The sequence below is a fragment of the Myxine glutinosa genome, chromosome 2 (assembly GCF_964187855.1).
Source record: "Myxine glutinosa chromosome 2, kmMyxGlut1.1, whole genome shotgun sequence".
Taxonomy (NCBI): domain Eukaryota; kingdom Metazoa; phylum Chordata; class Myxini; order Myxiniformes; family Myxinidae; genus Myxine; species Myxine glutinosa.
Genome location: NC_136262.1, coordinates 42,663,263 through 42,690,387, shown reverse-complemented (window position 1 = coordinate 42,690,387; position 27,125 = coordinate 42,663,263). Strand labels below are relative to the sequence as shown.

The window sequence follows — 27,125 nt, the reverse complement described above, 5'->3', positions numbered from 1 at the left end:
AGGTTTGAGCGAAGGCCCCGGATGTTTGAGGTCCATATCGTTAATGAGGAGAGAGGGGGAGCATCGGGTGCAGGAGAGGGGAGGGGAGGGGAGCGGAGGGGTAGGGGCAGATGAAGGATGAGAGGGGGGGGGGTAGGAAGAGCCGTTGATAGTGTGTCAGAGATTACAGAAGAGTTACAAGAAAGGGAAGGATGAGGACGAAAGGCTTGATGGTGATGGGATGAGGCACAGTGAGGGGTGGCAGAGGAAAGTAGAAGGTTGGGGGAGGTGGAGGTATGAGATAGAAGGGAGATGAAGTTGGAAGGATGCAGCTTTGAGAAGGAGGTGAGAAGGGAGAGAATTGGAGAGGGATGGTAGGGGGGGGAGATTTGAAGGGGAGGGGTTGGGGGGGAGTTTTGAAGGGGAGGGGTTAGGGGGAGTTTACGAGGGGAGGGGCAAGGGGGGAGCTTAGGAGGGGAGGGGCAATGGGGGAGATTTGGAGGGGAGGGGCAAGGGGGGAGTTTAGAAAGTGGATGATTAATGAAAGACAAACATTTATAACAAATTGGGTTTTTGTGATTTTCAAGTTAGAGATCGGTTTAAGAACGATAGAGGAGGGGTGGAATGAATGTGAATTTAGAGCATGTAGTGAGGAAGAATTGTAAGAGATTGAATTTTTTTTTGAAGTACAATGAGTTGGAGAGGAAATTGAAAAGAGCCTTTTAAATCGGAAGAAAAACAGCGTGTTGTGATCTCCCACTGAATAAAACACTGCAGAGGAAAGTTTAAACAGAACCGTGAAGAACAATCTTATATTCACAAAAATACCAACGGGGAGAGGGAGCCTCGAGGGGCAACCACGAGTCACGTGAACAGGGCAAAAGGTGTCAGCAAAAAGAACAGGGCAAAACAGATCTGGGGAATGGCATGAAAATGGGGGTGAAACACGTCGTCGAAGAACGAACAAACGAAAAGAACAAAGAAGGAAATGTTTTTGTTTTTTTAGTTGTTGTTTTTTAGTTAAGATTTTAAACAAGGAAGTATGGGGTGAAAAGACTGGGAAAAAACTGAGAGCACAAGAGTAGAAGGACCACAATCGACCACTGAGAGAAAACAAAGCCTCCAGGTAAGAAGCTTGAAGAACTAGGCCGCAATATAACGCGGCACGAAATACTCGACCACTCTAAACAGGTATGAAAGATTAACACCGATAATCTTCCAAGGGACGCACAGTAGGTACACACACGTAAGATAAATACAGTTTCGACACAAATACAATTGTGACCAATTACTTAACTTCGGGCGTGCGTGAAGATCGGGACAGCTTCGAAAAACCGTGACCTCCCCCGCAAGATCTCGCGAGATCGAGTTGGCTAAACTATGTATTTCTGTTGTAACCGAATGAGTATTTTCCCAGAGTTATTAAATATTTACAAGTGGTCAATGCATGGACATGGCTTTGTTTATGTGCACAAGTTGTTCTATAACAGGATGTATGTCCACAAGCGTAAATCGGTGCCGAAGGAATAGCCATCGACTTTTCAAAAAGCCATTTGCCATGCGCCAGGAACAAATATGAACATAAAAAAGAAAAACCTAGTTTTTTAATACATTTTATTTTGAACCGGCTCACCAAATAGAAACAGCGAGCTTGGAAATGTGAAAATGTTTTTGGACAGAAATACATATAAAAGCAGCTTGAAAAACAAACAAAAGATATACAAATGAGGAGTAAACAGAAGAGCAAACAACTGTCGCAAACAGCTATAACAATGTGGTGAATGCTTCGGGTTGTTTTTGTACTTAAAAACTGTTATTAATTTATTAAAGCAAAACAAAAAGTGTGCAATTGACATCCTAACCGTTTCTATCAGGCAAGGTGAAGGTGTTATGTGTGGAACATCAAACATGACTGACTTGCAATAGAATGTCTAAAATACAATATCTCGGTATAAAACTCAGCTATCCCTTACAGCAAGCCATTTTTTGTAACGGACGTGGATTATAAAAGTAGATTATAGTGTAGCCCAGCTAGATTTCAAGTTGAAAGAATATATTTTCCATTCTCTATAAAAGACAAGGTCAGCATGGCTAACAGTTAGACTGCATAAATAAATTGTCTTGTTTGTTTCAGCTCATGTTACATGCATCAAGAAAAAACAAATAATCGTTTTGCTGTTTTTTTGTTTTTTTTGCTGAAACAATCTGGTCTCATTTACATAATCTAGTACAGAACTGCATAGCGTTACTCTCCTTCATTACTGCACTGAAAATAGTGTTCCATTGGCTTTGTCAATGACAGTGATTCTCTGTGTCCAGACAATACACGTTTGCTTTCCATTTCATACTTCCAAAATCCAGGAACAATTGCACTTTCAAACATACAAATACAAACTCCTCCAATAATCCCAAGTCAATTGGGCATCCAAGGCAATAGGTGGCCTTTGCAAAGAAGCAGCGACAGCAAAAGACCCCTATCCGAGGATTAAGGGGATAGCTCAGATTGAGCTGATGAGGATAACAAGATGGAGAACCAAACCCAAAGGATATATATATATATATATATATATATATATATATATATATATATATATATATATATATATATATATATATATATACATACATATATATACATACATACATATATATACATACATATACATAGTGTACTGTGCAGAAGTCTGTCTGAGTCCATCATGTTTACTGACTAATTTGTAATTTCTCTCTTGTAGGTAATATAAACCCACACAATGCCCCATATATCAATATCGATGACACAAATTAATAGTTTTACACCAAGTGTGCAATTCGCAAAGAGAAGTATCCTGCGAAACAAGCATTTCTAGATGTGGCATTCAAGCAACAATAGAGTGAAGTATAATGAGACCAAAGAAGCAAAAGATGGTTTTGGAAGGCCAAATAAACTCAGCATACAGATGAGCAATACGTAAAAATAAGTTCCCTCAGAAATGTTTAAAAAAATCAAGTGCTGAACTTCTACAATAACTGGCACAGACATCAGGGGTTCAAGTGGACTCATCTACTCTCAGAAGGTCTCTCATCAAAAGTGGTCTCCATGGTTGAGTTGCCATCAAAAAGCCCTTTCTACTTAAAGATATCAAAACCAAGAGAATGAAACATGCCCAAGAACATCAGAGTTGGGGTGCTAATCAATAGGAAATAATAGACCCGTCAAAGTCCTGATCTGAACACCATGGAAGCTGTCTGGGATTATTTGGACAGGAAAAAAAAGAAGAAAAAAAAACCAAATCGAAAGACGAATTATGGGAATCATTTCAGAATGCATGGAACCTCCTGAAGGAATTTCTCCAAAATCACCAGGAAAGCATTCCAAAATGCTTCAAAATGGATATCTCCTGTTTTACATGAAAAAGTCGTTCACACAAAATATTGAAATTTCATGCATTGATATTGGAAAATACAATTCACTTTTGCTTCTTCAATAAAACATGATCATTTTAATACCTTTTACTAATCAAAATATGCCAATGTGTCAATCAAAATGTTTCTTTTCAAGCTAGCCGAAGACTTTTGCACAGTACATATGTATGTATATACATATATATGTATATATATATATATATATATATATATATATATATATATATATATATATATATATATATATATATCATATATATATACATACATATATAGATACATATATATACATACATATATAGATACATATATATGTATATATATATATATATATATATATATATATATATATATATGTATATATATATATATATATATATATATATATATATATATATATATATATATATATATATATATATATATATCATATATATACATACATATATAGATACATATATATATATATATATATATATATATATATATATATATATATATATATATATATACATACATACATTCATATACATATATATATACAATGCATATCAAAAAAAGGTAATCCGAATTCAAGGGGTTAATATGCAAAGGTTATTTATTTTGACAATTTACATGTGGTTTACTAATTAAGAGGAGATCCTCAGCTTTCCATTGATACCTTCCATGCATCATTGCTGTCACACATGACCGAGTACATGTTCATTGAAAATGCCCATTTCAAATCGCATTTTTACAAGTTTGGCTAATCGATGCAAGGCAGGATAATTGGTGCAAAATGAATGTCAGATGTGAACTTTTCTCAGGAATAATTGGCCTTTTTGCACCCACACCTTCAACATGTCCACCTCCCCTTTCAACACAAAGCTCAAAGCGGCAGAGCATGTCCTGAACTGCTCCTCTCACCATAGCCGGGTCATTGCGCAAAGCATCCACTTCATGTCGAATGCGGCCCTGCAATTCGTCAAGATCACGGGGAGGAGTTACGAACACCTTGTTCTTTTAAATGTCCCCAAAGGAAATAATCACATGGTGTGAGGTCAGGTGATCTTGGCGGCCATTCCACTGCATGGTTGAGGGTGATGACTCGGTCTCCAAAGAGTTCCCTCAGTCGATCTCGGACAGCGATAAGACGATGTGCTGGGGCGCAGTCTTGGGCCCACCAGAGATATCTGAAGACACCACGAACCTGTCGCTCCTCCAGCTGCGAACCTCCAGCTGCGGTAAAACTTCATCATTGATCATTTGCAGATGCCTGTTACCATTGACATTCCTTTGAAAGAAAAATGGTCCGATCACCTGACCACTTCCACAAAGTCCCAACCAAACAGTCCACTTTTGTCGATTCATGTTGGTGTCAAAATTAAATTCCGGGGGTTGTCCTGTCGGTGCATATTCAAGAACATTATGGATATTGACCTTGCCATCCATGGTGAAAGCAGCTTCGTCGCCGATAACTAGATACCGCAGGAAATTGACATCTGCTTCGCAACGTGCTATCAACCATCTGGCAAGCACCAGCCTCCTGGCAAAATCCCCTGGCGTAAATTGATGCCGGATGTGAATCCGATATGGATGTTGGTGGAGGTCCAGTCTTGTGATTCGGTTTAGTGTTGCCAAAGGCAATCCCGTCCCATTTCGTCTTGCGCTGGTATCCCTAGGATGCTCCAACACTTGCTGCCTTACTGCTGCAATGTTCATTTCCGATCGCCCAGTGTGCCTCCTACCAGAATTCCCCTTGTTGCGGTTGAGGCTAGTGCCATGCTCTTGGTATTTTCTAACATTCGCCCAGATGGTTTTGGCTGCTGGAGGCTCCCGTTCTGGGAAACGTTCCCTGAACGCATCACAAGTTCGCTGCAAACTTCCAGTTTGGTGAAAGGTTGTAACCACGAAGGTCCGCTGTTCAGTCATAAGTGGAACCATCTTTTCAATGACTCAGACTGTCTCTAAACCCATACACTGTAGGCCCATCTTAAACAAAGGATGACGCAACCGACGATTACCAGACCAGCTTAACAATTTTACATAATCAACTTGGCAGTCGACAAGTAATGCGTCCATTTAAAACTGTCTTACACCGATTAGCCAAACTTGTAAAAATGCGATTTGAACTTGTCATTTTCAATGAACATGTACTCGGTCATGTGTGACAGCAATGATGCATGAAAGGCATCAATGGAAAGCTGAGGATCTCCTCATAATTGGTAAACCACATGTAAATTGTCAAACTAAATAACCTTTGCATATTAACCCCTTGAATTCGGATTACCTTTTTTTTGATACGCCCTGTATATATGTATATATGTATGTATATATTAAGTAAAGACTTGCGGTTGGGATTAAAATCAAATGACCAAAACGAAAACGTCGAGCAGTTATTTGTTTTGCTCATTAAAGGTTGGAGAACTCAATTAATTTGACATATATATGTACATATATATGTATATATTTACGAATGTGATTGTTGATATGACAGTATTAATAATATTATACATTGTAAACTCTACATGGCATTTTTCAATGTCCAATTTTTTTTAATTAAAAAAGAAAAGAAAACAAAGACCTATTTGGACACAAACAGGTGTAATTTAACAAATAATAAGAATAGTTACATTCTTTTGAAAGTAATTCAAGAAAACGTTCTCCACCATGGAAAAACTGAACATTCGTGCGTTTCATATCACCACGTTCCGGTAGGAAAATACTGTGAAAAGCATCTTATTATGTAGTGCTGTGATGACGGATATTGTGCGTCGTTACACTTCCATTATTGACCACTATTTTGCTGAAAGTCAAAGAATTGTCATTGTACTATATGGGTTAGCAAAGACAATGTGATTCAAATAATAATTTACAACCGTGAGGATAGCTGCGGACGACACGGTGATTTTCCTGTGGTTTTTGTCATCATGACGATGGAGAAGAAATGAGGAAGCAAAAACAGATGTCTTGTTCGTACTGCTCCACAAGGACTAGACTGGGCCAGATGAGATGAGCGTTATTCTTCAATCAAAACATATGGGATAATTATAGGTCAGTTAATGATGGCAGAAAAATACTTGGCCCATGGAGTTATTCCAAACATTGTGGAACAGTGGAGAGCATCCCAAGGAGGCAAGTGAAGCAAAAAAAAAAAAACACCATTAAAATGAGGAGGCACAGAGGGAGTAAACTGCACATATGCTGTGTTGCCGAAGAGCTTCCGGTATCTCTCAGGAGGCACGATGTGCACCCCGTTGGATGTGCATGGCAAAGTCGTATTTGTCTGTGCACATGCGCTGGCATAAACTGCACTGGAAGGGTCCACCCTCACCATGACAACTCATATGTAATGCATGCAGAACCTCGTCTGGGAATATAATACCACATTGCCCACACAAGGTCACACAATCATCCTGAGTACCCTTGTCGACCATTTCTGCTGCTGTTGTTTTAGTTTTCGAGTCACGAGGTCGTGCCTCAGCTGTACTCCCTGGCCCGCAGGGCTTGCGCACTACCAAATCAAGTGGCCCTTCACTGATAGCGACTTGTGCCCCAGGTGGGGAGAAATGGAAAAATGGGGGATAGGTCAGGGTAGACCAGTCGCTTGGACGCAGAGGCGCAGTCGTTCCAGCAGCCGTTGCCACTTGTAGCGTGTAGTCTGGCGGTATGGTGGCTGTGCCTGCACCCGCGACTGCTTTGCTCCAATACTGCAACCACTTGTCACCTCCATATACATATGGAAGTGCGGTGTATGGCACAAAGCCCTCGGCAGGAACAGGTACACTCGACCTCAACAAGAAAGGATGGCTTGGGCTGTGACGGGCCTGATTGGGAGACAAGCATCGGGGTCCGACAAGACCACTTGGTGCCACGACACGATCCTGTCCGCATGCAGAGCCCTCCTCCGTTTCCCGCAGTGAATCTCTTTTAGGCCGAGCTTCAAACGTGTGCTGCTGTGATTGCACAGAACTTGATGAAAGAGCCACATTGAGTCCGGCCTGCACAACACAGACAAAATAGTTGGAGGGAATTTCACAATTGGTTACTTGTACATTGTCCTTAAAATCAAATGAAATACCAAATACTGCATTGTAGTCATCAGAAGGAACCCAAATAAGCAAAGAGAAAAGATAAAGTCTTCACTACAGGGTAATACAGTAATACTGAGCATGCAATTGTGCGCTTTTGATAGGCCCGGTATAGATCTTGCCATTGCATTAAAGAGTTACGAGCAGCAAGAAGACAAGAAAACGAGTCAGAATTAGAAAAATCAAGCTTGCCCGTATAAATTGCTGCAACACAAGTTAAGCAAGGTTTTGGTCAGAGTTAATTGACTGTGCATATCGGTGTTGCCAATACAATGCAACAAAACAACGTCACAAGCACTTTTATATTTTGGTGTTTCCATTTAGTCTCACTTTTGAATTGTGAAGCAGGAAATTGGAGTTTTGATAACCTCGTCTTGCTACATCGGTACAACAGAGTTTGGAAGTCTCTCTCGTGATATATACAGTATATATACATATATACACACACACATATCATGCGTCCTCCAAGTATTGGAACAGGGAAGTCAAAATTTGTTATATTTGCTCTATAGTTTAAACCCAAGAAATATGTATTTGAGATCAGAAGATGAATATGAGGCAAGAGTACAGAAGGCGAGCTTTTATTCTTGGTATTTCTCTGTATTTATGTTTTACCATTGTAGGGGAGCTGAACATAAAAAGTGCTATTGTTCTACAATTTCTAGAGTATATACAATACTAACAAGTTTGACTTCACTGTTCAATACTTATGGAGGACACTGTGTGTATGTATGTATGTATGTATATATATATATATATATATATATATATATATATATATATATATATATATATATATATATATATATATATATATATATACAGTATATATACAGTATATATATATACACATATATACACACACATATACATATATTTTATACGCAGATTTCTATATATATATAGATATATATACACACACATATACATATATTTTATACGCAGATTTATATATATATATATATATATATATATATATATATATATATATATATATATATATATATATATATATACATATATATATATACATATACATATACATATATATATATATATATATATATATATATATATATATATATATATACATATATATATATACATATATATATATATATGTATATATATATATATATATATATATATATATATATATATATATATATATACAGTATATATATATATATATATATATATATATATATATATATATATATATATATATATATATATATATATATATATATATATATATATATATATATATATATATATATACTAGCTGAATGCGCCTGGCGTTGCCCGGGTTCTTTTTGAATGAATTTAATCTTCTGTACATGGGTCTGACGTGAGCCCAGTATCAGTTCGTGCTCAACGATTCCTTCTTCTTTCTTCTGTCGGGCCCAACAAGAGAGAATTTTCAAAACATGTGTTGCAATCGGTCAGATATTCCTATTAAGTGCATAAGTTGCACTTCAAGAGAATTTAGAAAGAAGAAGAAGATTTATTGCAAAATGGGCCGAGCCCGGCCGGGGTGGAGTCGACCATCCTCGCCACCATGCCGATAACCTTCCCGGGGCCCGTCCCGACATTTTTTGTTTCAGAGGTTTCCTCCCATCTTTCACTGTTCAGAAGATTAGCGTGTGCAGACAAACAAACAAACAAACAAAAACTTTCTTTTGTATATATAGATATATAATATATATATATATATATATATATATATATATAGTTTATATACATACTAGCAGAAGTACCCGGCATTGCCGGGCGGGGGAGGGGAGGGGGAAGAGGAGGGGAGGGGAACGGGGGGGGGGAGGGGAGGAGAGGTGGGGAGGGGAGAAGAGGTGGGGGAAGTACCCAGCATTCCGTGTATAAAAGTGAGGGAGAAGAGGGGGGAGGGGGAGGGGTAGGGGGGGAGGGGAGGAGAGGGGGTGAGGGGGACGGATGGGGGAGGAGAGGGGTGGGAGGGAGGAGAGGGGTGGGAGGGGGGAGGGGGGAGGGAAGGGGAGGGCCAGTCAACAATGACGTTGCAGTTCTCATGGTTGGAGAGCAGCACAACAATCGCGACATCGTCCTGAATCTTCGCAACAGCACGAAGCGGATTTTGGAAACTCACCGATCCTGTGACACCCTCCAGTACCGGCGTTGCCGGGCAGGGGAAGGGAGACCCGTACATTCCCAACCCGTACATTCGCCCTCTCGACTCAAGCTCACTCGGACAAAAGCCTCGCACAAATTACACCGTGAAGGCCCAATGGCCATGTCTATGCCACAAATCAAGTACGTGAGCGAGTCGGGCGCACTGAATTGAAAATATATAGAACGCTCATACTCCGTGAAAAGTGAAGCCAACTGGCGGCGGGGATGGAATAACTCACATTATTTCAACCTGAGAGGTGTTTCACCTTGCTCCGGTGGATTTACCTGCCGATGCGCTTATTACTTGGATTTGTCCCAATGGAGCAAGGTGATTAAGAGGTCAAAGGATACCAGAGTCAACGACTCTGAAGTTCAGCTACATCTTAGCTCAGCCACAGCTAAATACAACACAAACTATACATGAATAGGCTAACAACGGCACGTGAACATTTTTTTTTTTCTTTACTTTAAACACTTATCGCAGACTCATGCGGCACACTCAATTGATTGTGCTTATTCGGAACATCACGTGATCGATCTGAGCGAATCAGCGCACTGCTCTGCCACCGGTCAGAATCCGTGTATAATATTCCTCGCTGAAAAAAAATCTATGTGAAACATGCTACTATCGATGCTAAATCATGCTAAAATAAAATCTATGCTACTTGCTGGTGGCAAGGAACATCACGTGATCGCGTCACGAACATCATTCGTGATCACGTCATCACAGGATCGTGATCGTTATCAATGAGCGAATCAGCGTGCTGCTCTGCCACCGATTCAGATTCGCTGATAAAAAATATGGATCTAAAGATGAAAGAAAAAAAAACCTATGTGGTGTGAAACTGTGAATGGCAATGTTCCTCGCTGAAATGTGAAAAAACGCAATCGCTTTTCGCTCTGAAATACGTGCGAACGCGTAACTGAGTTAATGGCGGCAAGGAACATCACGTGATCAGCGCATTGCTCTGCCACCTGTCAGATTCGGTGCATAATAATCCTCGCTGAAATGCGCTGAGGTAAAAATATGGAAAAAATATATTATGAAATAAATTTTTAGGTCGGCCATTGTCTTCCCAGGCTCAATGGCCATGTCTGTGCCAAATATCAAGTACGTGAGCCTCTCCGTTTATGAGTCTACCGGTAACATTACACACACACACACAAACTGTGTTTTTATATATATATATATATATATATATATATATATATATATATATATAGATATATATATATATATATAGATATATATATAGATATATGTATATATATAGATAGATTAATTGGTAAACTAGAACGACACTTGCAGAGCATGTGCATAGTCTTACCTTGTGCATTCATTCTGAACAAGAATAGTTAATTGAACAAGGAAAAATAGTTAACATCGTTTGCTGAACACGCTTCTATTACAGTGTTCTGCTATTATGGCCTATATTATATCAGGTCATAGATCAGATATATTAAGTTTCAGATTTGTTAGATAAAGATTTCAACTAAACCAATTATGGCTGGAATACCACTTCACTGATGATGTCATCGTTATCACCCTATATACTCCATATTACGTTGATGGCATATGCCAAGTTTCAAATTTTTTTCGTGGCGTTTTTAAAGCATGTTTGTTTGTTTGTCCGCACAGAATAAATATGATTTTCTCTGCAACCGTTTGTCCGATTGACAGGAAATTTTCACCATAGGTGCAACTCCACCTGTATAATTTTTTAATGATACTGATGACGTCATCGGTCACGTGGTACAGGCGCCATCTTGGAAAAAGTGAAAAAATTTGCACCTCTATAACTCCGAAAGCGTTGCATTGAAAAAATTGAGACATGTCTCATTGTAAAGAACTCTCCATGGGGAATTACATATGTTAATGATGATGTCATAGGTTCCTCCTCCATCATGACGTCATAATTTGACAAGTACAAAACTTCATCCGATCAAGATGAAATTCTTGAGCATCATTTATCGATAAATTGGTGGTGGAAAAAAAAATGATGACGTCATCGGTCACGTGGTTCGGCAGCCATGTTACTTTTAATACAAAAGCCTTACAAATCACTAACAACACGTCCGGGCCAGGGTCTGCAATCTGATTGTTCTTTCTCGTTTTCTATTGTTATTGCTTTATTGTTTGTACTGTTCTATTGCTGTTTTAGCCAGTTTTATGTGATTCTGATGTCAAATTAAAAAGTTACAACAACAAAAAAAATCTAGTCCTCATGCAAAGAGTGCTTCATAACCTCAGTGTTGCACAGGTAAAAAAAAAAAAAGGAAATTGTAATACCCTCTGCCACCATCACCAGGTGGCGCTACACCATTTACACATGGTACACATTTACAAAGATAATTTACGCCCCTTTCACGGCCCCCCAGGCCACCGAATGAGGTCGCTGCCACTTTGCCTATGTTATCCCCCAGACAAAGTTGTATTTGTATTTGTACCCCGAGTAAAGTATAAAAGCTTTATAGCTGGATTACCCGGCGTTGCCCAGGCGAAAATTAAACAAGTACAGATACATTCAAAGTACACCGCCCCCATGCCAAATAAATAATGATCCTCCAGCGCGGCGTTACCGGGGCACCTTCGGCACCTGGCAATGCCGCTGTGCAGCTCATGGAGACTGTATTGGGAGGGAGAGGTGTACAATAATTGATTAATTGCAAAATTAAAATCAATAAATAATGATCATAAAATATTTTCTTAATCAATTGGCTAATACTAATAGCATAACTAAACCACCAGTGCTTCATCTGAAGCTGTAACTTTTTGAAAATCAATTAAATAAGTCATTAATCGAAAATAAAGAAATAATTAATTAATCAATAAATAATTAATCGATTAATTGATTAATCAATAAATCAAAAATATCCTTTACAGCCACATCACTTGGTCACTATCATGTCCAAATATCAGCTTCCTAGCTCAAAAGGTGCCTGAGTTATTGCCCAGATGAGAAAGAAAATAAATAAATGATTAATAATGAAAATAAAGAAATAATGATCACAAAATAATTAAATAATTAATCAATTGGCTAATAGAATACCTAAAACACCACCCTGTCATCCGAATCTGTACCTTAAAAAAATATATTCATGAAGTCAATAATCGAATAATTGATTGATCAATAGATCAAAAATAGCCTTTACAGCCTAATCACTTGGTCATTGTCATGTCCAAATATCAGCTTCCTAGCTCAAAAGGTGCCTGAGGTAATTCCCAGAAGAGAAAGGAAATAAATAAGTACTTAATTAATCGATAACAATTAATTGATTAATCAAAAAACAAAAAATAGCGTTTTTGACAAAGGACTTGCTCACTATTGTGCCGAAATTTCAGCTTCCTAGCTCAAAGGATGGCTGAGATATCACCCAGACAAACAAACAAGGAAGCCAGAAAACAAACAAGCGTAGTGAAAACGGAGGGCCCCCTTTCGGCCCCATTCGGTGCCCGGAGATGACGTTATGCAGCACCTGGAGATGGCATAGGAAAGGAGCGGTGTACAACATTAACATCTATCTATAATTCCAGTAATCTCTGTACGTCTGTACGTTTGTACGTCTGTACGTTTGTCTGTGACCGCTGTTTCTCGACAACCACGGGTCCGATATACTTTTAACTTGCCAGGTATATTGCTGGGGACCCGAGGATGTGCCTTTTCAAGGTTTCATATTAATCGGACAATTACTTACCGAGCTATGTCCAAAAAACGATTCAACCAATCAGAGAGCAGCGAACTATCGCGTGTGCCGAACGTGGCGGACACACTCTGCCTCGGATGGCACATTTGAGAGCGTATTCATTTATTTCACGTTTGCAAACTATGTTGGCGTTAAACTATGTTTTAAAACTAATAAAAACGAATTTGCGATTCATTCGCTTTCCTGCGCGTTTGTGCACGCGATGGCGATTTCTTTACCAAACTCCGGAAGCCGTTCGCTTTGGACCAAACCATTTCATGTAAATAGAGGGGGGGGATATAATTTTAGATATAGATATAGTACGGGCAATGCCCTAGTATTTGAAATGAGGGCAAATATAATGGAAAAGCAATTGCATCCAAATCAGAATCCATCACAAATGTCAAATCATCATTTTACCTTTTCATTGAATATATACTGGTGAATGTGCCGTTCATTACGTTTCTGAGTTAAGTATGATGAAGTTCAGGAAGAAGAAGCCTTACCACCAACTTCGACCGCTTCGGAATTGTTTTATTATTTGTGTTCAAATGTCTAGTGATTGTTTTGTATTCATTTATGCGAATGTGTACTTGTGTATAATTGTCATTAATCAAAAAGGCTTAGGCACTATAGAGCGATTTTTTAAAAATCGAAAAAAACGAACTTTTTTCTTTTCCAAATTTTTTTAATTTTTTTTTGACTAAAACTCTCCCAGGCACTCACTGATGAACCTCTGAAATTTTGACGAAGATCCGTTCAGCCATCTCAGTAAAATGGCAACACAGACAGAAAGACAGCAGACAGCAGAAAGACAGACAGCCTTCTTATCTATCTATAATTCCAGTAATCTCTGTGTGTATGTATGTATGTATGTCTGTATGTCTGTGACCGCTGTTTCTCGACAACCACGGGTCCGATATACTTTAAACTTGCCAGGTATATTGCTGGGGACCCGAGGATGTGCCTTTTCAAGGTTTCATATTAATCGGACAAGTAGTTACCGAGCTATGTCCAAAAAACGATTCAACCAATCAGAGAGCAGCGAGCTATCACGTGTGCCGAACGTGCCGAACAGACTCTGCCTCGGACGGCACATTTGAGAGCGTATTCATTTATTTCACGTTGGCAAACTATGTTGGCGTTAAACTATGTTTTAAAACTAATTAAAACTAATTTGCGATTCTTTCGCTTTCCTGCGCGTTTGTGCACGCTATGGCGATTTCTTTACCAAACTCCGCAAGCCGTTCGCTTTGGACCAAACCATTTCATGTAAATAGAGGGGGGGGATTGTCACCGTACTCGCAAGCCGTTCGCTTTGGACCAAACCATTTCATGTAAATAGAGGGGGGGATTGTCACCGTACTCGCAAGCCGTTCGCTTTGGACCAAACCATTTCATGTAAATAGAGGGGGGGGATATAATTTTAGATATATATATAGTACGGGCATGCCCTAGTATAGTAGATTGTAGGAAAAACTGTTGTGAGCCATGTAGTGGTTGTGATGATGGTGGTGCGGACGGATGCTCTCGTAAGAGTGTCAGGCGTTCACGACCTCATGGACATTTCTGTGGCCAAGAACCAATCCGAGACAGGTCTCTACTCCATCGCAGGGTGTGGAAGTTGAATATAACCCCCACCAATGGCTAAAAAAAGAAGAGTTAAACAAGAACTTTGGGCAAAAAAAAACAATTAATTGTTAAATAAACGCCTAATAAGTAATTTAAGTAGTTTTCTGTTTCCCTTTTTGCTTATTCACAATTAAGGAACCACTAAAGTGGCTACTGAATCACATGAAGTTTTATTTGATGATGAAATGTCAAAAATATATTTTTGTATCCATTAATATGTGCTTGCAGGATAGCCTACAAATGTGGGCATGCACCTTTGAGCTGTCTAGTCTGGGTTTGAATCCTGACCCAGCTATAACCCGTCATTCTGATGTTTCGCATGCAGGGCTGGACACCAATGTGTGTCATCCATTGGAAAGACGTTAAGTCAAAAGGACCAGTCTGCTAATAGTGGTCGCTGCGGGACATTAAAGATCCCACAGTGTGTTTCACGTAGAGTAGGTGAGCTATCGCCGGCACCAAATTACAAATTCCTGCCCTGAATAACTGCTGGGAATGGCAAACCAGTAGCATAACCCGTGAAAAGAGACTGCCTCGGGATCACCGATGCTTGGAATAACATGCCTTTCAATCCTGACAAATCTCACACTCTCTGGAAGGACTTCATGGCAAACCCTCCCATCTACTTTATTAACAATCCCCATGAGGATGTTCAGTCACTCAAGCTCCTGGGTCTCACCATCAGCCATGACCTTTATTAGGTAAACCACATTTCAAATTTGGCATCCAAAGCCATTCGCTAACATCTTGCTCAGCATGACGCATGGAAACCAAGACCTTCAAGATCATTGGAATCTCCTGTGATGAAGCCGAGTCTATGGACCTATCACATTCCCATTTCAGACAGGTGGGCGGTCTATCCATCTTCTACCGCCTCCCTCACGGTCTTGCGCACTCTGTCCTTTCCCCTGTTTGTCCTCCCCCCATGTTTCTGCAGGGTGCATCCAGTCCACCATCAATCCCCTTCTGGTGAAACTTCCAAAATCCAGAATCAATGCTCACCTCCACTCATTTGTTTCTCTTTTTCCCCACCTGTAGAATCAACTTTTACATTCTCCTCAATGTAATGTTTGGCGTGCTGATGAGGAGGGGAGTGTCGTTGAAGCTGAAGGGAAAGGTGTATGCTGCATGTGTGAGAAGTGTTATGATTTATGGGAGCGAGACATGGGTAATGAACGTAGAGCAGCAACAAAGGCTGGAAAGGGTGGAAATGCGAATGGTTCGGTGGATGTGCGGAGTATCGTTGAGAGAGAGGAAGACAAATGATGAATTGCGAAAGATGATGGGAATAGAGCCTGTGATGGATGCTGTGAAGAGGAACAGGTTGAGATGGTTTGGTCATGTGTTGAGGAAGGATGAAAATGACTGGTTGAGAAGAGTGATGGAAGTGAATGGAGAAGGAAGTAGCGGACGGGGAAGACTGAGAAAGACTTGGCTAAAGATGGTGGAAAAAGAAATGCGGGCAAGGGGGTTAACAAGGAGAGATGCAGAAAATAGGGCAAAATGGAGAAGATTGTCATGGGGACCGCAAGGCTAACCACCGCTCTAGCAGGGAAAATGGCCTTAAAATGCATGTTGTTGTTGTTGTTGTTGTTGTTGTATTCTCCTCAATGTCTTTCTTCATCCGTTCACCACCATCTCAGATCATCCCCCATCCAAAACCATGACCTTTTTTACCCCGTTAACCCACCCATCCCCACTCCCCACCTTTTGTTTTGGTGCGTCCTGAACCATTCAGTGCTCTCGTTCTCACACGAGCTGTGACCTTGTAGACAAAAGTACAAAGAAAACAAAAAAACAGAGTATGGTACATTTCAGTCGAGAATATACGATACAAATTCCATAATTCCTGCCACCGTCGGTCAAGTATTCTGTGACCCGAGTGGCAATCTGTCCAGGATTGCTTCTCGCCTTGAAACGCTTTTCGACTTGTCATAAACGGCCCAAAGCCCTGTCAATATTATGGGCCTCCATTAGTATATATTATACTTTAATAGCTGCTAGTTCATCTGAGCAATTGCTTTGGACAGTTTGTTCGTGAAGTGCTTTCCCTCATGATGCACTCTGAGTTCAAATCTCGTGCCCGATATTATAACGTCCATTTTCAACAACTGCTGCCGATGCCCTCTTCGGATGTTGCAATTTTAACGAATCATTGCCTTAAGGGATCACTTACAAGCCTCAATTAACAGCGTCCCCTTCCTGAAACCATTGGTCCAAACCATTTATTGTAACGAAAGCCCAATTGATTTTCCATTTTCTGTTTATGGACAGTTTCCGCCAAACCAACAATTATTCTCTGCACCTAGCTTTCCTTTCAAAATGTCATTAATTTATCGCTGCAAGGTTTAACCAAATATCACCTCCTGCTGATGTAGCACTTTGTAAGGGCATCCGATCAAATTACAGCAAAAGGTCGCATGATGTAGCCTCATTGGACTTGAATTACTTCTGCCCACTACTACCACTACAACTTCTGCCAATTACTTCTGCACTACCCAATTACTTATGCCCACTAAAAACTACCCACTTTTCTGAAATGCCAACTTCTTTCCTGGAAGTCCTAGCTGTGTCCATGTGTTGTTTTTTTTTACCTCTCCCACCCTCCCACCCCCCTTCCCAGGCCTCCTCCCCCCAAGCCCTCTCCCTCCCACAGATCTCCCGATGTCCCTGCTCTCAAGTGTTGTACTTGTGTGCTTCCCCCTCTCTCCCCATCTTGTCTCCCGCTCCCTTTATTTCGTCTTATGTGTCCGTTTGCTTTTTTGTCATTAATGTTAGCTCTTACACGAGCCTCGATCTTGTAAAACAACCCAAAAAAAAAAGAATGAAATGATGGGACTTGGCAGTCAATTAAAAATTTAGAAACATTTGTGAAATGCTTTTGTGAGTTCAAATTTTTTAAATTTTGTTTTAGTTTAATGGAATATCAAAACAAATGTGCAATGGGGAAATAAGCAAACTCAGTGGCAGTGTGGTTAAATCGCCTGCTCTTACTCTGAGAGGTCAGCGTTTCGATTCCAACCCTGGCCCAGTCGTAGCAAAAACGTTTAAAACGGTACGTGCTACCTCCTTGCTTGATGCTTAGCATGTTGAGGGTAGAGCACGAACAAACCCCATGGGATGGAATCCCTTGGGGGGGGAGAGATTTCTCCTTGCTGACTGGGGAGAGACGTGTTCAATGCAAGTACCTCTCCCCCAAGGACAACATCCATATTTGTCCGATATCAAGTCTTGTTTTGTCTGCAGTCTCTCTGCATGATAATGTGTGATTTTTGTGTGTGAAAGCTGTCCACAAGCCTCATAAACTGTAGAGAAAATATGATTTGAAAAAATGTCTATAGGTTATTTTATGAGTTCCCTCACAAGGGACGTAAACGCAGAAGGATACCACTAGGCCCCTAAGAAGCCTGTACAATGGTTGCCAACCTTTGGTTGTTTGTCCATGCGCTATCCTTTTTAAAATACTGAACATCAAGCAAGGAAGTAGCACATACCACTTTAAAAAAGTTTTTGGTATGACTCGGTCGACCTCCCAGACTCAGACCAGACGCTATAACCATTACGTGACAGAGTCTAATTACCTCCACAACCGAAGGTGGATGGAGGTTATGTTTTCGCCCCGATCTGTTTGTTACTTGCCGGAATAGATTCCCGCAAGTATGTTGGTTGGTTGGTTTGTCTGTCTGTCTGTCTGTCTGTCTGTTTGTGCGCAGTACTATGTCTACATCGTTGCACATAGCATCGCCATACTTTACACACATATTTGCCTTGCCCTGGAATAGACTGTGCCCAATTTTTAACTCTCTAGGCCCAAGGTCAAGCTAAAGGTCACCCAAAACGTGAAATAAGGGGGGGTCGAGTTTTCATTTAAAATATATTTCAAACCACGATAACTCTAAAAGTACAAGAGATATGCATACACTTACTGTTACTGACATCTAGGAAGGAAGTCACATACGACATTTCATTTGGCACCATGACCTTTGACCTTGACTGACCTTGAAAGGTCAAACTCAAGGTCAAAAATTGTTTTTTTCTAATAACTCTGTCAAACATTATCCGATTCCCTTCTAACCAACACCCCTGAAAAAAAAAAGTACATTCCGGCAAGTCCTCGGTCTCTGACCGATTTCTAGTTTGTTTGTTTGTGCACAAGATATCTCAAAAAGTTGTGGACGGATTCGGACGAAATTTGGCAGAGATGTAGCATATGTGACAAGGACGAAATTATTAGATTTTGGTGAATATCTGGATTCGGATCCGGCTACTGGAATTTTAAGTGATTCTTCAACATTGGGAGATAGGGCCCAAAACGATACATAGGAGGGATATCTCAAAAAGTTGTGGACGGATTTGGAAGAAACTTGGTGGACCGGTTGTGTGTGTGTGTGACAAGGAAGAATTGATTCGATTTTGGTGAATATCTGAATATGGATTCGGATATGAGAATTATTTAATTTCTAAGTGATTATTTACAATTGAGAGAAAGGGCCAAAAGTGACATATAATATAATATTTTAAAAAACGTCATGGACGAGTTCTGACTAAACTTCGTGGACAAGTTGGTTAGGTGACAAGAACAAGCCGATTAGATTTTGGTTCAGGTCCGAATCCAGATTCAGCCTATCAGTGGGATACAAAACGTAAACTGTTCACCAGGCGGAGGTATGCGCTCTAGAAGTTCCCTTATAGTTAAACTTGTGTCTAGCTCCACTACTGATGGAACCTAATCTCTCAAATACCTTAACATGTTTCACTCCCTAATAGGCTTTTACATTTTTCAAAAAGGTAACCCAACATTATGCGAAATGTTCACACATTGTTAACGAATCCGTGTGAATCTTCCCTAAACAGTTCCTGAAATATTTGGCTATAACCGCTTCTTTTACGCCGTCTCTTGAGCCAATCTTTCTTCCAAACCTCTTTCCTTCCTGGAGATTGAGCTTTCTTCATCACATGTGCTCTAATTATAGCCGGTGATGCACATCATTGAAGATTTCTGGCCACAAGGAGCCACCACAAAACAACCTCACACAAATGGCAAACGAAGAACAAAGGAGATAACTGAAACAGTCTGGAGACCAAGACCCCTCTAAGCTATAACTGACGTTCTCAGTTTGCCAGTTAAACTGATCTTGGTAGTTATAAGTGATAGCCATTAGACTTGTACAATTGGGAAAAAGCATGTCTTCAGTGCGAAACAAGTCTATCATGGCACACAACTGATCTTGTTCAGTATTTACGTACAATAAGAACTTTTCACGCAAACTTGTACTCCATATTTCATGATGTAGCACCAGATTGCATCTTATACAATGCGTGGCCTATCAATCCGTTTCACATTGTGCTCTGCAACATTGCCATGGCACCCAAATCAGTCAATGCAGACATTAACTTGAGGTGATGCTACAGAATCACATCATTACTGCATTAAGACAAACTTGTGCAATGGTTATTGTTGCGACACATTCCTTGTTAAAACTCATTACAGACACTTGTGAGAGGAAGGAGTCATAGTCACTTGACCTCCCGAAAGGCCTGAAAACCCCCAAAGGCTATTAGATTCTGGAAAATGCAGTTTCACGTTGTGAAGGTCACTGCCTTTTCTAAAACCAGACATATTTTGTCACTATTTTCAGCTGAGTGACTTGTCAGCTAATCTTTCCCATGGTTTTTTTGGCTACAATAATTCCCTGTAGCAAAATTTGTCAGGATCGGGACCTGAATGCCCATCTGTACAACTCCTGGAAAGTTATAAAATTACATTTTTTAACAATTGGTGAACTATGGTTTCAAAATCCATAGGAGAAATTATTTTTTAATGTTGGATCACAACTGACAAAGTATAATTATTACTTTATATGGCTGGGCCCTGTGACATGGGCTGGCAGGATAGCCTAGAGTAGACCCTAGAGGTATGCACAGTGACCTCTGAGCTGTCTATATTGGGAATGAACCTTGACACAGCTATACACTGCCATATTGGTGTTTCACAGGCAGGGCAAAGCATCATTGTGTGCTGCATGACAAGAAAACCAGGTGTCCCATCAACTAGCATTACGTGGTGGTCATTAAAGATCCCATGATGCATTTTGCAAAGAGAAGACTGAGGATTTCAAATTACTACCCCAACCAAATTCCAAATTCTAATTCCTTGGAATTTTTTGCTGTCAGAGAATATTGAAATACAATATCAGATTTTTTATTCTATACTCTAGGTGATGGAATTGATGGATTCTTCAGTAGGTCATATAGTATATCACCTCCACCGGCTGTCAGGGCCCCTTCCAGTGCGGGGCCCTGGGCAATTGCCCAGGCTGCCCCATAGCTAAGACCACCGTGTGTGTGTGTGTGTGTGAGTGTGTGTGTGTGTGTGTGTGTGTGTGTGTACGTGTGTGTCTCCGCTGGTAACTAATCACTCCAAGCTTCACGATTCACTAACCATGACAGGTGCTTCACCAGATGTTCACTCAGCATATCCCCACCAGTAGCGCAAAGTTCCGCTTCTCACAACTTCTTCCAGTGCTCATACCTTTTATCCTGACCCCTTATCATTCTTAAAACTTCCAACAAATTACTGCATCTCTAGATTACCTCACATCGTCGTGAGCCAATCAGTGCAAATTGTTCCTCACCACACCTTCGTTACCTGGCTAGTGATATATTCCACCAACGAGTCAGATGCTGAAGATATAGCTTTAACTCAAGAATGCGGCTCTTATGGAAATTTACTTCCAAGAGTGGTCTCCCAGGTAAGTAAGATTGCATGCCTGATGAATGTTCATCCTTTTATTTTTCGGTCTCTCTTTGCCTCTGCAATATAGAAATAAATCTCCCTGCATCGGCCAACATAATTTTACACAAACTATGCGTTCAATCTTATTTAAACAAATATTCCCAAATTTAATCATTTACAAAACGAAAATGTGAAAATGCCAATGCAATTAAACCAACAGTATAAAAAAATAATTCTTCCTCCAAGCCCAGCAACTAATAAAAAGTAATAAAAAATAATTAAAAGCCATTTCTACAAACACAGCAAACAAATATCAAAATCTAATTCAATTTCAGAACAAAATGAATGTTGAATACTATTGTTATGAATTTGGGGTAGGGGAATATCTAGATTTAGGTAGATCTGTATAGGTATCATGCTTCGTCTGTCGTGATAGCTAGAACAACCTCGATGTACAATAAGTAGTTCTGTGTTAGCCCGGTTTGTCGGATCAAGTGTATACCTGTGATCATACAAGGATGATCCAGTGATAAATAGTTCTAGGGGATAAGGGTAAGACTCCATTGTTTGTGAAACCTGTGATCATTCCTTTGTCCCTTATGGCAACGCACTCTTATAGACACTTAGATAGGCCCTTAGTGCACTACATTCATTAAATCCCCCCACCCCTTACAGTGACTGACGAAAGAACTGACCGGAAAGACAAGCCGGCAGCAGCCGCGCAGTGGTACACCATGACAGGCAGACATTGCACAGAAGGGCTGAGAGCCATGCCCAGAAGGACTCTTGATTGACAGGGGGGAAGGGTGAGTTGGAGGCAGGTCGCTGATTGGAGGGTAGGGAAGATGAAGGACATGTCACACGGTGATACCAAAGACGCTCGGCCAATCAGTGTGGAGGGTGTGAACGAACTACCAACAAGCTACGCACTGATTGAAGCAGAAGGCATGGTGACGTGAAAAGGCACGAAAGGTCACAAGGAAAGAAGGCACTGATTGGCAGAAGAAAGGAACTGACGTCAGATCACGAGCAACAAAAAAACTGGCTCGCCGGCATTTTGCCCTTCTCGCTTTGGCTTCGTTCCTGCCCGCACCTCCCTTCTGCTTTGCATATTGTCCCCGGTTGGATCTTCCTTTTGCGAACAGCGAATTACCTGTTGGAGCAACATTGGAGCGCCATTGATTCTCCTCCCTGGCGTTCACAAAGCGAGCAAGGCTTGCCATTGGAGCGCGCGAGACGAGGGCGAGCGAGTGGCTCGGTGGCCTAGCAGTGGGCGAACGGGGGCGCATCGAGGCCTTACTTCCCGCCGACCGGAGTTGCTCTCGGACGATACAATCGAACCAGACAATCCCCAACACTGCCAGACTGAGATAAGATGCGCATTCACAAATACAACGGCACGTTAATTTTATTATTCATTCCGTTGTTTTGTATCCGAAGTCTGTGAGTGGGGACGTCCCAACCTTGGTTCTAGTTTTGATCATCGCGTTTCCCTGTACCGATATTTATTTTGAATAAACCCTTTTATTATTTTCCCTTTCATTCCAAATCCCGTTATCGTGTGAGATTAATTTGCAGGGTTGAAGACTGCTCGGATCGCGTCAGGTAAATTCCCGCTTCTTCTTCTTCCCCTTTTTCCCCCCGTGCTTGCATAGTCAAATCCGCCATTGACCCGGACGCCTTGTTAAGCTCGTTTTGGCCATCCGCGATTCCTGGTCTTAACCAACGGGCAATCGCGCGACACTATTATAACTTCTGCCAGTAAATGTCACGTCATGCTCAAGACAATGGTCTGTTGAAGCCATGTTAAAAATTTGCACAGAACTCTTCCCAGCAACTTGGCAATGAGTACTACAGAAAGGCACTCTTCCTCCATCAGATCACCTGGGCATAATCCACACTTTATAAATGCAAAATTTCACAAAACCTGAATGTGTAGCTCTTTGACTGTCCCAATGCCTCACGCTCAATGAGGGAGACACACAGTGGGAAATATCAATGGACAGCTGGAAAGTATGAATGAATATTCAAATGTCCTCATCTTTATCATCATTTATGTACATGTGTCTGGTTGGGTAGCTACACCAGACATATGGACCAAATTACCATATGGGCATCAGCCCACGGGTCCTAAAATCCTGCTCTGCCGCTCTATCTCACCCTCTCTCTGTTCTTTTCACCCTCTCATTTGCTCAAGGTCATCTGCCAGCATCTTGGAAATCAGCAAACATTACCGCTTTACACAAAAATGTGCAAAAACAGTTCCTTGCAACTACAGACCAATCAGCCTGCTCCCAATTATTAGCAAAGTCATGGAATCCATCATTGCTTCGGATATCAAATCCTTCCTCGCCTCCAATGGATTGATCTCCGATCATCAATTTGGATTCAGACCAGGTCATTCTACTCTGGACATGTTGCTTCTGCTGTCTCAACAATGGATGGAGGTCCTCAATGCCAAACAGGAAATCAGAGCTGTCTCCCTTGACATATCACGTGCCTTCGATATGGTCTGGCACCCAGCTCTGCTCACCAAACTCTCCTCCTATGGTATCCATGGAAATCTCCACGCATGGCTTGCGGACATCCTCTCTGGTCGTAGTCAACATGTGGCCCTGAATGGATTTCTCTCATCTCCCCTTCCTGTTCTGGCTGGAGTTCCCCAAGGTAGTGTTCTGAGCCCTGTGCTATTTCTGGTCTTAATCAATGATCTCTCTGACTCTCTGGAAAATCCTCTCCATCTCTTTGCTGATGACTCCACTCTCTGCCGCTCCATTCCTCATTCCTCAGATCGGCAGTCTGCAGCCTCCTCACTCTGCAGACCTGGACAAAATCACAGACTGGTCAAACAAGTGGAACATGTCTTTCAATCGTGACAAATCTCACACTCTTACTATGTCTCTCCGAAAAGACCGAATGGAAAACTCTCCTATCTACTTTCTCGACAATCCTCTCCAAGAAGTTCCGTCGCTCAAGCTTTTGGGTCTCACTATCTGCCATGATCTTTCTTGGGAAAACCACATTTCCAAGCTGGCCGCCAAAGCCAGTCGCCGACTGGGCATCCTCCGTCGTGCGAAGTCCTTCCTTGGCACACCTGAGCTCCTCACCACATACAAGGCTTTCATGCGCAGCTCAATGGAATACTGTTCCCCCCTCTGGGCCGATGCTCCTGCCTCACACCTAGCTCGGCTTCACGCTGTTGAAACCAAAGCTTTCAGAATCATTGGAATCTCCTGCGATGAAGCTAACTCCGAGGGCCTTTCACTCACTCCCCGCAGGTAGATTGGTGGTCTTTCTGTCTTCTACCGAATCCTCTCCGGCCTTGCTCCACCAGCTCTCTCTGTGCTCTGTCCCCCAAATATTCCTACAGGTCGCGCAAGATCTGCCAGCAACCCTCTTATGGTTAAACTGCCAAAATCTAGGCTCTCTGCTCACCTTCACTCTTTCATTCCCCTTTTCTCCCACCTCTGGAACAAACACCCCCACTCCCTTCAATCTCACTCCTCCCTCCAGGTCTTTAAAACAGCTGTTCACCACCATCTCTTGTCTTCCCCCATCCAAAACCTTGATCTTTTCTACCCCCGCTAATTCACCCCAGATACACTTTTTTGAAATTCAAACTTCTTTCCTGGAAGTCCTTGCAGTGTCCATATGTTTTATACCTCTCCCACCTCCCCACAAGCCCTCTCCCTCCCACATTTCTCTCGATGTCCCTGCTCTCAAATGTTGTGTTTGTGTCCTTCCCACCCCCCTCTCCCCATCTTGTCTACCGCTCCCCTTATTTTGTGTTTTATGTGTCGGTTTGACTTTTTGTGTGATTAATGTTCGCTCTTTCACGAGCCTCGATCTTGTATACCAAAAAAAAAGAAAGACATCTTCATGCTTCCATTTTAAGTAGCTTTGCTGAGCTTGCAGTTATATGTTGAAAAACAACAGCAACAATAAGAAAAAGTTGTTTAAAGATCGCAAATTAATACACACATGGCTGTATTTTGTGAATAAACAAGACCGATAGTCTAACAACAGCATATCCGAGCCTGGATCTGTCATGTGACCTGTCGCAAGACCCTGTCATGTGACCAGTCGCAAGACCCTGTCATGTGACCAGATCCTCAGTTCTGATTGGTGGGCTATGCTGTAAAAAATATGGCTGCTGAACCACGTAAACGATGACGTCATCATTATCTTTTTCTCGACCAATTTATCTCTAGATCACGCTCAATACATTTCATATTGATGAAGCGTTCTACTTGTCGATTTATGACGTCATAATGAAGGTCCCTATGACATCATCATTAACCTATGTTACTCCCCATGGGGAGTACTTTACAATGAGCCCCCTTTGAATGTTTTCCATGGAGCGGTTTCAGAAATATAGAGGTGCAAAGTATTTTGGTTTTTCCAAGATTATGCACGTGACCTATGACATCATATTTATGACGAGGATGCTCTCCTCTGGTGAAAATTTCGTGTCAATCGGACCATCGGTTACAGAGAAAGGGAATTTTAAAAGGAATAAACCTGCAAAATGCCGACAGAAGGGACATACATAGATACATATATACATACATAGATACATCGGATAGACAAACGCTGTTCCAGACGTCATTGCGCTATGGGCCACCCTGTGAAAATGTCATCAGAACCCAACAAACCATGGGCCTAGGAACCTATTCTAACCGCAGGAAAATGGAGCAGACTTTGACAATTTACACCGTCTCGCCAAAATTGTGCGCTCATTCCATTCTCCTGCCATCCTCTGCCCACACTTTGTGAACTATACCTCAACCACAACTTTACCTGTTGGGTGTGTTCCAACACAAATCAGCTTGTAGAGCGATCGCTAATTGGCTGAAGGACTCAAGCAAGCAGTCCATTCAAAACGGTTGTTAAGGAACGGCTGGCTTAGTAAGCGACACCCCGGTGTGCATTCATGTTTCTTCGAATCACAAGTATTATCGTACTATAGTAGTAATCACAGGTATAAATACCATTTACATTGTGGTAAACACCTATCGTATGTGGCAAACAAATGCTGAAATGTTTATTTTTATTATTTAACAGGTGGTGCGTATTTATTTATTTATTATTATTTAACAATTATAATATTATCATTATTTATCAATTATATTATTGTTGTTATTATTATTAGCAATTATTTAACAGTTGGGTAATTTCATCAGTGATATGATTTGATAAAAGAGTTAATTCTGACCAAAACACAAAGTATTTTTGCTAGTGAATGTGTGAATTAACACTCATTACCACCATTATCCAAACACTCACACATGCAGGTTTTTGGGGTTTCCTCTCCTCCTCTCTCTCCACCTTTCTACTCCAGTTCGTTAATTCCTTTGCTTAGTGTCCAACTGTGGCCCCACTGTCAGTGTTGCCCTTTTACCTTCTGCCACCTATCCCACTCGCGTATGTGGCAGCTGGAAAGCTTGTATATAAAACAAGCTGTGAGCTTGTAT

General features: G+C 41.0%; 1 protein-coding gene across 1 annotated transcript in view; it reads right to left on the bottom strand.

The window, feature by feature from the left end:
- Positions 1-3,935: 3,935 nt before the first annotated feature.
- LOC137413651 (zinc finger transcription factor Trps1) overlaps positions 3,936-27,125 on the bottom strand; it is a 131,189-nt gene continuing 107,999 nt past the window's right edge. The window contains exon 7 of the mRNA XM_068099082.2: positions 3,936-7,364. Coding sequence (XP_067955183.1) covers positions 6,597-7,364 — 768 coding nt within the window. The 3' untranslated portion in view covers positions 3,936-6,596. The remainder of the gene's footprint in view (positions 7,365-27,125) is intronic.